The sequence below is a fragment of the Myotis nattereri genome, assembly GCF_964212035.1.
Source record: "Myotis nattereri genome assembly, chromosome: 2".
NCBI classification, from domain to species: Eukaryota; Metazoa; Chordata; class Mammalia; order Chiroptera; family Vespertilionidae; genus Myotis; species Myotis nattereri.
This window is the reverse complement of record NC_138076.1, coordinates 67,476,244-67,492,246: the sequence shown is the minus strand read 5'-3', so window position 1 is coordinate 67,492,246 and position 16,003 is coordinate 67,476,244. Positions and strand designations below refer to the sequence as shown.

General features: G+C 40.8%; 1 protein-coding gene across 5 annotated transcripts in view; it reads right to left on the bottom strand.

The window, feature by feature from the left end:
* PCDH9 (protocadherin 9) overlaps positions 1-11,184 on the bottom strand; it is a 944,108-nt gene extending 932,924 nt beyond the window's left edge. For all 5 annotated transcript variants that reach the window (XR_013995530.1, XM_081083302.1, XM_081083303.1 and 2 more), the window contains exons 1-2: positions 10,628-11,184; positions 6,224-9,394 (exon numbers count right to left, since the gene is read on the bottom strand). Coding sequence is in view for 4 of the 5 variants with exons in the window: in XM_081083302.1 (XP_080939428.1) it covers positions 6,224-9,259 (3,036 nt within the window). In the remaining variant the exon portion in view is untranslated. The remainder of the gene's footprint in view (positions 1-6,223; positions 9,395-10,627) is intronic.
* Positions 11,185-16,003: the final 4,819 nt, after the last annotated feature.

Here is a 16,003-nt window from a genome sequence, read left to right as displayed (position 1 = left end):
GGTAGCTGTTTAACAAATTTAGGAATTTCACATTTTAATGAATCTTGGTTTAGGGAAAAAAAGAATAGAAATCAAAACCAAAATGTCAATCATGGAAATATATGTTCTATGTTTCTGATGACTGACAGCCCAGTAGGTTTGTATCAAACAAAGGTAAGAAGCATGTGTTCCTTTCCAAATGAAATGTTTGACAGAGTTAATAGTTTTCTGAAACAACTGAGGAAATATTAAACAGAAGAGTATATCTCCTTATATACATGAGGGATTATACTTCTACATTTGGATTTGCTTCTGTGATCTGATGCAGATTTGGGGACACTAATTATTACAAGGGCCATAGCACATTAGCACAACTACTTATTGAGTGGCTGACTCCCACTTGCCTCCAGACACAGAAAACTTTAGAGTAAGCCCCTTGCTGACTTACATTTGCAAATTCTCACTACTAGTATATCTGGCCTGTGATTAGAGTCATATTTCAAAAAACCTGATATACATTTTGAGACCCTGATATGTAACAAATTCTGGAAAGTATAATAAACATAAAATCCGCTATCAAGAAATCCAAACCTTAAAAATCCACATTAAATAATCCTTACTTAGTTTCCAACAATGTTAAATTTGTAAGATATTAACTTATTTGTTAATATTGCCAAAAGACTAATTTATAGCCTTAATAAAGGATCCCATTCCAGAAAACACCAGACTAAATTCAGAGAAAGCTTACTCCAAGATTTTAAGAAAAATGGTAAACAATTCATGACTCCGCTGTTGTTTTTTTGTTGTTGTTGTTCCTTTTAACTATACGCAAGCTAAGAGTTCAACTCTGACAAAGTCAAACTGAGAAATTTTACTAAAAAAGAACAATGCAGTTGACACAGCCCCTTTCCTGTAAACACCCAGTTTGGTACTGCTACCAATACAACCACTGTAACGTCCAGCACATAGTAGATTTCTGCATTCCAACAACAACAACAACAAAATTAGAGGTCAAAAAGTCTAAATAAAAACAGTGGACACAGAGCTTATCAGAAAAAAAATGACTTAAAGGTATCACTTTCATACCTTAGTACTACCATGAAAAATAATGTACTGTGAAAGAATTAAGATGCCATTTGTAATATTTTGAGTGTAATCTATAGAAATTCAATATGAAAATGAAACTCCAAGAGTCAAAATAATCTCCAATTGGTTATGAAGAAACCTGATTTGAGATGTGACATTTTTCATTAAATGTAGTTCTCTCTTTTTTACTATTTCACATACTTTAACTTAATTTGTGCTATTATGAGAGGCTGAATATTTAACTAATAGCACTATGCATATGCCATAAGAATATAACATTATTTCAAGTACAATATTTTACAAGGTAATGATAATGATGCCAAAGCCTGTTCTGCGACACCATAAGGATGACTCATCTGAAACTGAGGGAACATCAATTGACAGTGTTTCTATATATAGAATTAATTGCAACAGAATTTAGAAAACAAGATAATAGAATATTTTGACTACAGAAATTTATTTTCTCTATATGAATAAATGTTCAGGAATCTGTAGGCACGGTTATGCTTAATAGAGTGGCAGTTTTTTATTTGACCCTCCTTAAGGTTATTAGCAAGACATACTAAAAGTTATCTTAAATGTTACAGCTTAGGTGTAGCAAGCTGTGAAAAATATCAAATATTTGTCTCACAAACCCAAGAGGAAAGGTAGCCAGTTTGAAATAGTGGCCCATCCATGTTTCAGATTCCTGAATCATTATCTAAGGGATCTGGGTATCCTCTATCTCATAAACAGATCCCATGATCATAAGAGCACTTAGCCAAAAGGAAGGAGTAGAAAGAAAAACCAACAACTGGCAACAGTTTAAATATAATTTGCAATTTGGGGAGTCATTTTTCTCCAAATGCCACCTGTGTTCAACCATCACAATATATTGCAAAATTTAGTAGTTTAAAATACCTTCAAGTTTTTGCTAGCCTCACATTAGTTAACATTTTCCTCCTTCAGTTTCAATTGCATTTTTCTTTCTCACACTTCTAAATAGCAATTCTATGACTGTCTTGCGCGCACTTTACATGACATAACAGCATTTCGGCAGTAGTTGTAGTGGGATTACTCAAAAATGAAAAGTAATCATAAATGTAATATAGTATCTCTAAATGATTGGGAATAGAAGCAATTCCCTTTATACTGCAAAAGTACATGTATACACTTGAGAACAGCATGCATACACATTTTCAATGTATAATTTCTTCAATATGCACACAAAAATATATGCTAGCAAATACTTACTCTAGATTATGAAAAGTAAAATAAGGATGTTTACGCTCTAAAATGAGCATTTCATTTAGAAAATGAAACATGACTGTTCACCCAGGACCAAACTCTAGTGCAACTATCACAGATTATTTCATGACTGGAAGAAGTTGTCAAATGTAAACAGGTCACTTTTTTTCCCTTTAACATTTTCATTTACACCCCCATAAAAAGCACACTGGGGCCAAGAAAATTAATTCCCTAAAGCTGTCAACTGGGTTGGGAAACAGCTTACTGTAAAGCCTCCAGCGACAATAAACGGCTGTCAATAGTGAGCTGAGAGTTGGGCTGTGGAAAAACAGGTCCTCTGGAAAGGGTCATCTGAGAGGGAAACAGGCTGCCGTTTCTCCTTCCAATATGCTGACGCAGTGGTTCTCAAAGTGTGGTCCCTGGACTAGCAGCATCAGCATCACCTAGGGTCTTGTCAGCGATGTAAATGTTCAGGCTGGACCCCAGAGGTACCAAAGCAGGACCTCTGGGAGAAGGGCCCAATAACCCAATTGAAGAAACCCTACAGTTGATTCTGAGAAAGCCTAAAATTTGATACTATCATATTTTAAAAGGCATATCCATTAAAAACATCTTTTTATTTTAGAGAAAATACAACAATTCTTGCTATTATTTAAAGCCCTACTGGAATTCTTCTCTTAACTCTATAGCAATGAACTTTGCTTATTTATGAATACATATCAAGATACAATCTAAAAAAGAAATTTCACTCAATCTGTGAATGCTAAGGGTACCTCCAAAAACTCATAAAAAATAATCTGTGGATAATTCAGGGACAGATCAGTTAAACACAAGGAAAAGAAAAGCTTAGTAAAATAGAGTGGATGAGGAATGTGGCTTACAGTTGTTTCACACGATCTTTGCAGGGTCATACAAGGGAAAACAAGGGGGTTTGGTGTGTGTGTCCTGGGGGTGGGGGGGGGCGGCGGGTAACAATCAGTGCTACAAGCAAACTCATGGTGTAAAAGTCAGACATTATGTTTCCACTGTACATACAATACAAATTAATAGTATTTGAGTTTGGTAACCCTTACTCAAGAATCTGGCATTTTACCCAGGCATCAGTGAGCGCCATTAGTGAAAGGTGTTCCTGTTAACAGCAATCTGAGCCTACGTAACTAAAAATCTTCATAGATTTTGTGTAACTTTACAAATTTCTTTGAAAGCATTTGCGGTGATAAATCTTACTTTTCAAAATTGTGTAGCTTCAGAAGAACAGTTAGTATGAAAGCCACTAGTTGAAGTAAACAAACTAAGAAAAAAGAATGTTTACCTTTTAGTTTTAAATAGAGAGTCTTCAGATTATAATTATAGAGTTCAGTGGGAAAAATTAAGAGTAGTATATGATTTATGTTCTCATTCATAGAAAATATGCCTTTTCATACAAAAATTGTACATGTTGCTATCACCTTTCTCCCACTATTCCTTTTCTCCAACGTCACAATTTTTCTTTCTCATCATGAAAACTTCTGAAAGGTATAAGCACAGCCATTACAATAGCTTTTATCATAATAGTGAATTATAGCTATATATGAACATCAAAATGCCTACAATGAGAATTGAACAGTGACACTTGGTTTCAAGAAATGTCTAAATTGCACTTCAGTTCCAGTTAGCGAATTACTCAGCATCCTATTTCAAAGATGACATCATACAAACACATATTGTTATGGCTAACTTTGTCTCGACAAAAGATCGTTGCCATACTTTGCTAAAATGCACTTAACATTTATGTCACTGTACTATAGTTTCAACTTTTGGGGTAAAGTCAGAAAAAGTGGGTCTGTATATTAATGCTACAATAAAATGAAAGAAAGGTGATGTGGGAAGAATATCAATATGTTTCTTTGAAAAACAAATTTCTGTTTCATATTTAAAGTTTAAATCATGTTAGTTTTTTTCAATGTATTATGCAAATCATATAATATCATCAGTATATTGTGAGTGGCCGTCACATTAAAAGTCAATAATAAAAAGCCGTTTTCTTTCATTTCATTAAAATAGTTATTTTATACTTAAACTCATGTAGTTTCATAAATTACTTTTTCTTACCATGATTAACTACTTATCAACTTTTATAAACCTTTAGTAATCTCAGAAATATTCTAAATTTTAAAACTTCAGCTTCTTTTAAAAAGATGATAAATTTAACATGAAACTAAGTCATTCCAACTTCCAGTTCTATCTTTCAACTTCACATTCTCACTAGGACATCTATACTGACTCTTTAATTCTTTTCATCCTATGTATTTAAGCTCTAAGTATACTTTTAAATTGCTCTATGTTTTTTTTTTCTTTAAGAAATGGAGATTTTAGTTGTATAATTATAGTCAACCCATTTAATGATTTGGGAGTATCTATGTGATTCATTGTCAAAATTATTTTTATAAATAACCACAAAATCTTAAAGTCCCTCCAGAGCAATAAACACTAGAAGATGAGAAGGAAATGGAGTTTCAATAAGACCTTCTACCCCACCTCACTCCCACACACACATACACACACACACACACACACACACACAGTGTGTATGTGTGTGTTGGGGGGGGAAGACTCTTGAATTTCCAATCACTAACCAATGACTGTCAATAAATACTACATGCACATTTATTTTGCTTTACTGTACTTTCTGAAATCTATATGTTCCTTATTTTTAACAAATTCAGATGGGCCAGCACCATAGATGGACTCAGTACCAACAAAGATCGAACGTGGATTGCGAAATGCTAGAAAGGTGGTGTGGTGAGAGCTAATCACAAAAGAGCAAGCAAACGAACTGAAATGCCAGTTGCTCCAGAGCAACTATCATTAAATAAAAGGTATCTTTGGCTGTGGTACCAGCTTGATATCTCCCTCCCCCCTTTCCTTGCTACTGCGGGATTGGCACCTGGCCAGCGCAAGCACATGATACCCTAGTGCCATCTACAGGCTATTACTGACACTCAAATTTCGTGGCAACAGACAAGCACCAGTGAAATAAATTAGACAGCGCTGCACTTAAATCTTTATTAACAAGGAATTATTAGACCTAAGAAAAACTAATTCTGGATTTGGTTGAAATATGAGTTTCTCAGCCTCTTAATCCCTCTTCATATGCCATATTTCACAGTTTAAAATGAGTTATGACAGATCACTTATGCATTACTAAAATGAGAGAATATTTACAATGGATTCATTCTTTTCTGTATAAATGAGTTAAATCAGGGAGACAACATTCCTTCTTTTTTTTTTTTCTTTGCAAGAGTACTTTGGCCATTGTGGACAATCTGCAAGCCTTTCTATGCAATACCCAACTTACTATATTACAATAAAATCATCTGAAAACAAAAAGAGGACCTATATGGCTTAGTTGCAATCTCTCCACAACCATGTGCTTCACAGCTGATGTACATTTACTATTCTACCATCTTGTTTTAAAAAAAAAAGTTAACCCCTTTAGCAACCACAGCTCCAATAGAATTACAGTCAGCCCTTCAAACATCATTTAACACTTGAGATTTGAAGGTGACTTTTCAGATGAAAAGGTAATATGAAAATCTTGAATTTGGGAACCCCAGGAGCAGAATTTGGCATATCAAGACAGGTTTTCTTCTTCAGCCAACATTATCTTGGGACATTTTGGAATCATTTCCTCTTTTCATCTTTTGCCTTTTGAAGCAAACTGGGAAGTTAAATAATTCTCAGAACTCAGAAATTTCAAAGCTGTTCTAAAAAAAAATCTTGACTGAGCCTCAGAGGAAGAGAAAAAGGGGTCAAGTTTTTTTTGGGTTCCCCCCCCCTCTTTATAACTAAGCTAAAGTTCGACCAAAACAACAGACACACTGGCACGTTAGTACTGGTTGGCTGGGCACTTGTATGCAGTACTTATAGACCAGTAGAAGTGCTCGTTTACCTGTCTGGTGTGTAAGGGGCCCTTTGTCTTGAAGCCTCCTTGGGAACTGCACTCTGAGGCACTGAAGTGATCTGAACTAGTGGAGGAGCGTTTGGACAGGGTGTCACAACCCCCGACAAAGGTGTTGTCCAAAGGGAGTTCCTGAATCACGTGATGCTTTTTCACAGACACTGGAGTGTCTGGTTTCAGGTGGAAAGCAGGCTGTGGAGAAGCGGATTTGTAGTGCTTGGCCAGGTCAGGGCTGTTAGGCTTGAAGGTGGTCGGGGGTGCGGGGCCCCAGTCAAATCTTCCTATGCTCTGCTCCTCCAGCTCAGCCGGCAGGCTGATGGTCCCATTGATGGGTTCGTGCACCGCGTCATCGGGTTTGGACTCTTCGATGGTCACAAAGTTCAACAGCGAGCTCTTGGGAGACTTCCTTTTCTTTCTCTTCTTTTTCTTGTTTTGCTTGTTCTCCTGGTTGGGGGACATCCATTCGGCCCCTTGCTTGCTCCTCTGAGCTGCTTTGAACCGGGACGCGTGGCGACAGCGCACCAGCACGGTGACGAAGATCACGACGATGACCACCATGGCACCGGCCACGATGGCGATCATGATGGTGAGATAGTCCTCGTTTTGGTAGGGCTGGCTGCTGTCCCCTATGTTCCTGTCCAGGGGGGTCTCCATAGTCCTGCGAATCAAGTCGTAGATATAGGAGGCATTCCCAGCCGTGTCGTTCACATACAGAAAGACAAGCACAAGTGTGTGCAAGGACTTGGGGTAGCCCAGGTCGCTTATGTTGACCACCAGACGGTGCAAGCCCACGTCGGTGGGCGCCGGTTTCTCTTCCAGGGTGATGTTGCCGGTGACCGGGTCAATCCGAAACAAGCCTTTGCTGTTGCCACTCACAATCGTGTACTTCAGTTCAGCGTTCATCCCGGTGTCGATATCCACGGCAAACACTTCTGCTACCACCGAGCCAGGGATGGCCGAGAGGGGCACCAACTTGAAAGAAGTGTTAGACGGTGGGGAGATGACCACGGGGCTGTTGTCATTGACGTCCATGACGTTGATGGTGACCTTCGCCGTAGAGGACCGGGGTGGCTGTCCTCCATCGGTGGCTTTGACATCAAAAGTGTAGGAACTCTGCTGCTCTCTGTCGAATGAGACATTCGACTTGATGACTCCGGAATAGGGATCCAACACAAAATTATCATTGTCGTTCAGAATGGAAAGAGTCACAGCTTTATTCTCGCCAGCATCTGCATCTGTGACTGTGATCACCCCCACAGTACTATACTTTGGCAGATTCTCAGACACAAAAAACTGAAAGTGATTATGAGTAAACTTGGGGCTGTTGTCATTCTCATCCAGAACAGTAACAATCACCGCCGCTTGGCTTTGGAGGGGAGGGGTCCCATTGTCCCTGGCAGTTACTGTAAAAATGAACCGCTCTTGTTCCTCTCTGTCAAAGACTCTGGAGGCTGTCAAAACCCCTGTCTTTCGGTCCAGATCAAAGAAGGAGGCATTCGGTCCAAGCTGGTAAACAATGTCTGCGTTTTTCCCACTGTCCTCATCTGTGGCACTAATAGTTGTTAAGTATAACCCACGTCGGTTGTTTTCAGAAACTGACAGCTCAATTACAGGCTGGTTGAAAATGGGTGGGTTGTCATTTTCGTCCTCAAGCTTAACCCTTACCAGGGCAGTCTGATTTAAACTGGGCTTCCCAGAATCAGAGGCAACAATTTTAAAGCTGAATTCTTTGGTGCCCTCGTAGTCCAACAAAGAGGAGGTCTCTAACAAATACTGGTTGTCGTACACTGCCTTCAGGTGAAATGGGACCTCTCTTTCAATAAAACAGATCACTTTGCCATTCACATCTGTGTCCTTATCAGAAACTGTAATTAGGGCAATCTTGGTGTTGACGGGATCTTTCTCGGATAAATACACCGTGCCATTGATGGGACTTATGATGTACCTGAGGTCTATGTTAGGAGGGTTATCATTCACATCAGTCACATTGATGGTGACGGTGGCTCGAGCCGGAGTGGAGCTGCCATCACTAGCCAGCACTGTCACTTTGTGAATGGCCGTCTCCTCTCGATCTAGGGACCTCTGGACAGTGATCAGCCCAGTAGTATTATTTAAAGCAAAGAGTCTTTTGGTAGCAGGGGCAACCTGGGCACCAAAAATGTACCGGATCTCAGCATTACTGCCTATGTCTGCGTCAGTGGCATGGAGCTGAATGACAGAGGTGCCCACCGGAGCATTCTCCGGGATATGGACCTCCACTTGCCCCTCCTTAAACACCGGCCTGTTGTCATTGACATCACTTACTGTGACCTGCAGGATGGCCGTGCTGGATTTCTGTGGAGTGCCTCCATCCTCTACTTTGATTTTCATCACATAGGTATCTTTCTGTTCTCGGTCCAAGTTTTGCTGAACAATCAATTGCGGCCACTTCTCTCCCTCCGGAGTTTCCACAATATCCAGTCCAAACACACTCTGGCCATTTAACAACTCATAATGCTGAACACCATTGAAGCCTGTGTCAGGATCTGTTGCTGATGGGATTGGAAAGCGGCTGTTGATCAAAGTGTTTTCTGGAATTGAAATATTGATGACAGGAGATGGAAACATGGGGGCATTGTCATTGGTATCCTTAACAATTATCTTTATTTTGATCAGCCTGAAAAAGTCATTGGGGAGGATCACCACCTCAAGTTCAAAGAAACACTCGTTCTCCTCAGCATAAGAGGCTCCAGCACAGAGTTTCTCTCTGTCTATTCTATTGGAGGTGGTGAAAATCTCCCCAGTGCTACTGGACACTTTCACCAAAGGGGCATCCCCAGCTTTAGAAACCAGTCTGTAGACGAGGCTGGCACTGGTCCCTGTGGCAGCATTGATGTGAGAAATGTTCAGATCCTTTGGTATGTTTCCTATGGGCACATTTTCAGGCAATTCCTCTCTAATAGTGTAAATAAGTTCTTGAGCTATTGCGGAATCCAGCCTTAAACAGGCAATCAGAGCAGCCAACAGGTAAAAATCCCTCAGGTCCATGATAATGTATTTATTTTCTTTTCCCGAATTTTAGGGTTTAAAGGTTCCCACTGAGGAAGGATGCACGAATTGCAAGAGGAAGCGTGCATGGACGGGAGGATGCATTACATCTCATCGCTTATTTGGAGACAGCCACTGTCAACACAATTGTATAGACAATATTATTCTTCAGTAAACAGACACACACAGTCACGAAACATTACAGCACATTTTCCACTGCATATTAGTAAACATGGCAGTTTGCGCTGCCACTGTTTGCAAGTTAACTCTGTGGCTAAAAACACTCAACATCCCCTGCTTGTTGCATTCGGCCAGAGGAAATAAAATCATCTACTTTTGAATTCAGGACAGCTGCTATTTTTACCTGTGTTCACCCACACTGTTTTTCAGGACACCATTTAATTCACAACATGCATTCTTGTTCTCCTCCTCCCCTCCCCCTGGCTTACCTGCCTCCTGGTTTCTAACCCACCTCCCTTAGGTTTTTTTTTTTTTTTTTAAGGTGGAAGTGAAAAACAGTATTTAGCTGTGCTTCCTGCTAACTGCTTTGTCACATGTCAACTGTGATGAGTTTTCTTCCCTGCCACACTGAGTCACATCTCTCTCTCTCTTTTTCTTTTTTTCTTCTAAAAGGACTATGTCTTTCTTTCCCTCCAGTTCTTCAACTGCTTTCTAACACAATCTTCCTGGGAAACAAGCATCGGACATGCTGCAGCATCAGCAGCGATAGTCGCCGGCCACTACAGATCCGTATTGCCTGAAAGCACAACACCGAGACTTCAAATGTCTTATCCAGACCTTGCTCTCATTTCTCCAGGTTGCCAAATTGACCCCATCAGCATTAATCAGCACGTTAAAACTTTACAAAATAATAATATAAGATTCCCATATCCTAGAGGTGAAAGAGAGTGTCAAGGTGTATGTGAAACACAGCAATATTTCCATGTAACAGCACGATATTTTCTACAGAGCCTAAAAGAGGGGGGAAATGCAGTTTCTTAACCCTGGTCTCTGTTATAATATTAGTAACATCTGCCACACATAAATACTGCAACCCAATCATGCAGGTTAAAAGGCTCCTGTTTAGATGCCCCCCTAACTGCAATGTAAACGGGTGCAAGGCTCCAGACAGCCACCCACTTGAGTAAAACTGGTCAGTTCCCAGGCTCTGATCTCATCTGCATTAGCTGCACGCTAGCTGATGCCCGTGATTAGTTCCGGCAGGGTGATGCAGGTAGGGATGCAGATACAGTCTGGTAGGTGAGTTCTGCCCCAACCGTCTACCCAATTACAAACATCCCCCGTCTACACCCGAGGACATATCTAAACACGGCATTTACAATGGTGCATGCGAAACTTTACACTTACGTGAGTTGCCTCAACCTTTCCCCTTTCCCGGTATGCTGCAGTTAGGAACGATTTGTTCCCACACATAGAAAGCCATGCATCTGGTAGCACCAGTTTGGGGAGAAAATCAGGAGCAGCACAGCGTTTCCTCCCGGTGAAATGTGTTGCTTCGGGCTGGCAAATTAGCAACTCCGGAGAACAAATTCGCAGATCGGTCCTTATTCTCTCCACATTCCGTCTCTATTACCCAGGGGGTCTGGGCTCTTCTGGTATTTAGCACGCACAGCATCCAGTCGCACTTCTCCAGCTCAGGGCTATTTTCCACAGCATCCAGCATACCATTCCCCTCCGATGCCAGCGCCGCTGGAGTCTCTAACTTCTTGTAGGAAACGTCAGAGTTGGGGTGATGGTGCTTCTCGGGCTGCTCTCCGGGGTGACAGCGGCCCGAAAAATTCCTAATGGGTTGCTCATCTCTTGCTGGTTGGAGAGACCCCGGGGCGCTTCTTCCCGTCGGGCTCGCTTTCCTCTCCCGCTTCTCCTCTGCCCCTCTCTGCTTCTCCCTCTCCTCGCTCTGAACTGAATTTCTTGATATAACTCTCAATAAGCCCAGAGGGAGGGCGTGACGGCCGCGGACCCGCCCCCGGCACCTGATTGGCCCGCATCCTGCGGTGCGGCAGCCGCACGCGAAGGAGGGGGGCGCAGAACAGGGCGCCGACTATCTCCCCGCCCCCCCTCCCCGGCGCCCCCTCGGCCGCCGCGAAAACACGGAGAAGCGATCCCGGCCCCGAGAGAGCCGGGCTCCCGGAGGCGCACGGAGCATGCCCAGCGGGGGCCGCCGGGAGGGGAGAGCCGGCGCTCCTGGGGCGGTCGCGGGCGGTGCTGGCGGCGGCTCCGCGCGCTCCGGGCAGCGACCGGGCAGCGATCGCGGATCCGGCGGCCTGGCGGGTACGGGCGGCTGCCGGGGGGGCCGGCGGGTGAGCGGGCGCCGGTCCAGGGAGCCTCGGGCCCCGCGGCGGGCGGAGATGGGGGACGCCGAGGGCGCTCCTATCTGGGCGCACGTGTCGCACTTGCCTTTTCTACTACATGGAGGGACCCCAATGCAAAGAGATGGGAGGGCACCCGGAGTCCGAGGCCGGAGATGTGTGGTCACCCCTCGGACGGGAGGACGGGCCAGCCGATCCCCGGAGCGCGTTAAGCAGACAGCACGGCCGGCGATGCTGGCAGGGACTTGGCAAGAAGGGCGGAGCGGAGGGGGCGGATAGCGCAAGGTCCGGGCTGAGAATCTTAATCTTTGAACCTCAGTCAAGACCGGAAAGAAAATTCACTAGGGCCTTTCTGGCCTGCTGGGTGACGGGAGCTGGCGGGGAGAGAGGGGGAGAGCGGCAGCCTCGGGGTCCCCGGTCAGCCCCGGCCAGCCGGCTGCGGCGCGAAGTCTCCTCTCCCCGCGCTGCGGCGCACGGGCGGCTGCCTCTGCGCTTCTGCTCCGCCGCGCGGGAGCCTGCGAGCCCGGCGAGCCCAGCGCGCGGCTGCTGCACAGCCCGCTCCCAGCTCACTTAACTGCAAACTTTGCCTGCGAGAGGCTGGAAGGAGTCCCGTCCAGCTGTTTCCCCAGGCTGTGGGCCATTTCCTTTCCCCTGGCACTTGCTGCTGATTCCAACTGTACACGTAATACTTGTCTTTCCCTGTGCGATTCATGTCTCTCTGACTGGTTTTGTAGCGTGTGCTCACACGTTTCTCCTTTTCCTGCAAGTGCAGGATGGAATGACTCCCGAAAGGATTAGCCTGGTTTCTGAAATATGGGCCCCGAAAACTAGACTATCTCTATATATGACTGATCTTTTAAAATCAGTAAGCCACCAGGTTTGTGTAATGGGTTGTTACCAGAAGGATATATTGCATGAGCAAAGTTTGAGGCTTTCATAATAACAGTTCACTTGGAACAAAAATTTTATTTTTTTTGAATGACCTATAAAGGTTGTCTGAGAAGGTCTTAATGTGTAATTGAATAACTGGTTCTAACTTACAGGGAGAATAAAGGGCACTTATTTCACACATCCGTGTTCTCCATTCTGTACTGAGCTGTGGATGGATGCATTGATGCTCTTCACACAGTTCTGCACTATGATGGCATGTACAAAGATACCTCTTAGTTTTTGAATAGAATGGTTTTCTTTTTCAATATGAACACTTATTTTTAGATACTTAAGTTAAAATGTAAAAATATTATCACCAAGCAAACCCACCAAAATTAGGTATTGTATAAATAATTTCACTATTTAACCAACTCTTTTAACATTACAATGTCCCCACATCAATGACAAATATTTTTTTAAAAAAATAAACTTTTTCTGAGGTCAATATTCATGCCAAAATTCAGTGCCTAATCTGCACTAAAATAGTTAATCTCTTAATGAAAAATATAAAAGGGGATTCCTCAAGGCAGTAGATTGATAATGCTTTCTAAATAGCCAAAAGTCCTCTCATAATAGTATTTTGTATGATTAGAGTATACAAAAGTTAAGAATAAAAAGGACTGCTTAAGTATTTAAAATTATAAAGAAAAATATTACCTCATACAACAATACGAGTGAATCAAAGGAAGATTCTTTTATTTTAACTCTGAATGATCATTTTGCCATTCACAAAATCTACAATTAGAACTAGTGCATTGTTCCCGTTGTCACCTATTTTATGCTCTGAACTTGTTTAAAAGAATAAGTGAACCATCATTTTGATACATTTACAATAAACAGCAGCACAGCCACTTTCCAGTTCACTTCTTACACATCACAGTCATCTCAATTCTTATGCTAATCATACTATAGCCATTTCAAATTCATGTTGCAGTCACAGCACATAACTTAGCAATAATTAATATTGTTACTAAGCAGAATTATTTCTGTTTGCTGAGGGGTAGCTTTGTGAGTAGTCAGGACTCATTACTATCTTATGCTCATAAATGAAATCTTAGTATGAACACAGATGAAGGTTAAGGAGGAAAAAAAATCATATGATTACATTTATGACCATGAGACTTCAATTACAGAAACCAAAGGTCAAAGCCCCCGGATGAGGTCCATCTCTCGACTCTTCAAAGGATGTTGACTATAATATAGAAACAGAGCTACTGACTTCAGTGCATTCTCTCATTCAGGTGTTTATTTGGAATATCTAAATTATTGGAATTCTTTAACTGATTATACTAGTTTTATCTCTTAAAGCTAGAATGGTTGAAGCTTATTGTTTGCCCTATTATATTCCAAACTGCTAAACTCCAGAATGAGAACTATTATTAAAGATCTTATTCATATTCAGGAAGAAAATTAAATCTAAAGGGTCATATTTCTAACCCTCTGCTATCATAACTTGAGGCTTCTGCCCAGAAATCTATATAAAACATTTCCATAATGAGAGCTGCTCACAATTCACCTCTTCTACCTTATTTTTTTAAAGTGATATCTACATTATTATGTATTAAGGAAATTATATTGTACATAAATTTTAGTTTTTGCAGGAGGCTATCTATTGGTTTTGATGCATTTTAATCACTTTTTTTCTTCAGTGAATTTAATAAAATATCTAATTTCCAATTATATGACTTCCAATATAGATCTTCCAGTATATGTATTAGGCTTCCAATTAGATCTCATTAATTTACCCTTATTCATTTTTGTCATTGCACGCTTTCTACAGCAAGGAATTGTTATATTCTCACATGTGTTGTACCTGATTAGTATATGATTTAGGAATTATGCCATCTGGACTATAGTAAAACTGCTTTAGTGTTTCCTGCTGCTATATAGGTCATGGGATATTGTGAAGCTGAGTCACCTTAGACCAGTTACCCAAAGACTTAAATACTATTTCAGATGAATATAGAAACAGATGTTGAGATAACATCATTTTACATTCCAACATTTAATGTTGTTCTAGTTATATATTTAAACAATTTTCATGTGATGGCATTTAATAACTTCAATTATCAAGCAGTTTGGTTTGTTAATTGAATTTTCATCTATGATTTTTTTAGTTTCCAGTCAGCATTTTAAAATTCTATTTCACACAGAGATTGTAAAGGCTTTTTGCATTAAGCTACAGTTTGTATAAAAGACTGTGGTATTTGCGATGATCAAATGACCTCCTCAAGGATTTCAAGACTAAAATGTTCAACTTTAACATACTATTTCTGCATTCCAATCAAAGTGAAAAGTAAAATAAAATAAATACTAGCGAGCCTTGTACTTCTAAAGTGCCTTTAATCCAGATGTCTCAGTGTGCCTAACAAACATTAATAAATCAATCACAGGGATCTTGGGTCACAGCAGGTATAATTGTCCTCATTTCACAAAAGAGTCTAGACTATTGTAGTGTACTTCTGGGGGGAAATTGTGTGAAAATGCTGAGGGTTATTTATATTATCACTACTTAGAAAATGACAATGCAGAATGTTAACAGCACAAAAAATTAACACCTTTTAAGACTGTACAAACTGGCAAAGTGCAGTAAGGTCCTTGATTATTTCTTCTGCTGCACTATTAGGTCTTTCCTTCGAATATATATATATTTGTTCTCTCTTTCTTCACTTTTAAGTCACATAATTTCATGCGAAATGTAACAGAAAACTTTCTATTTCTTGTCTGTAGAACATTTATTTTCTGTAGGTAAGAACTGTTAGAATATCAAGTATGATCTATTTTATTCATATTTACATAAAATAAAATGCCCCCAAATTCAGAAATTACATGCACACTACTCAGAAGCACCACTATTTACTCTTAAAAATAGATATAGAGAAATGTTGAGACAAGAACTCATTTAATGCACAATAGCATTTGTCCAAAGGTAATTGGGAAAGTGATTTTCTTAGATATTAGAACTTCCTCAATTTAAAATAAATATTGTACAAGTTTTTTTTTCTTTATTCTCTTGAATACATTCTCATTAATAAGAGTATATTGTTGAAAACAGAACTTCATAGTACCTGAAACATGATCCTAATAACTTCCATTCCTATTCTTCTCTCCCACTTCTGCATGCCTATATTTTTTCTGTCCTTTTTCTTTTCTTTTTTTAAGAATAAACTCACGTGACATTCTTCTAAGAGCCCAACTTGTTACATAATGTGCACATAAATAGACTTACTAATATAGGGCAGAATGGATAAGCCTCATTTTTCTCTTATAGTCTCCTCTCAGGAACCAAATTCAACCCACAGTCCCCCTGTAATTGAATTAAGATGAGTCAGGGAGACTATGCATATTCCATTGACTCCTGCAGCCCTGGCTTAATTCCAGATCACTGATAACACCCAAGTAATAGAGAGAGGGATTGCTCAGCCTTTAAAATACACTGGTATGCTTTGCCTGGGATTTAAGTCAATACCACTTCACTTTCAAA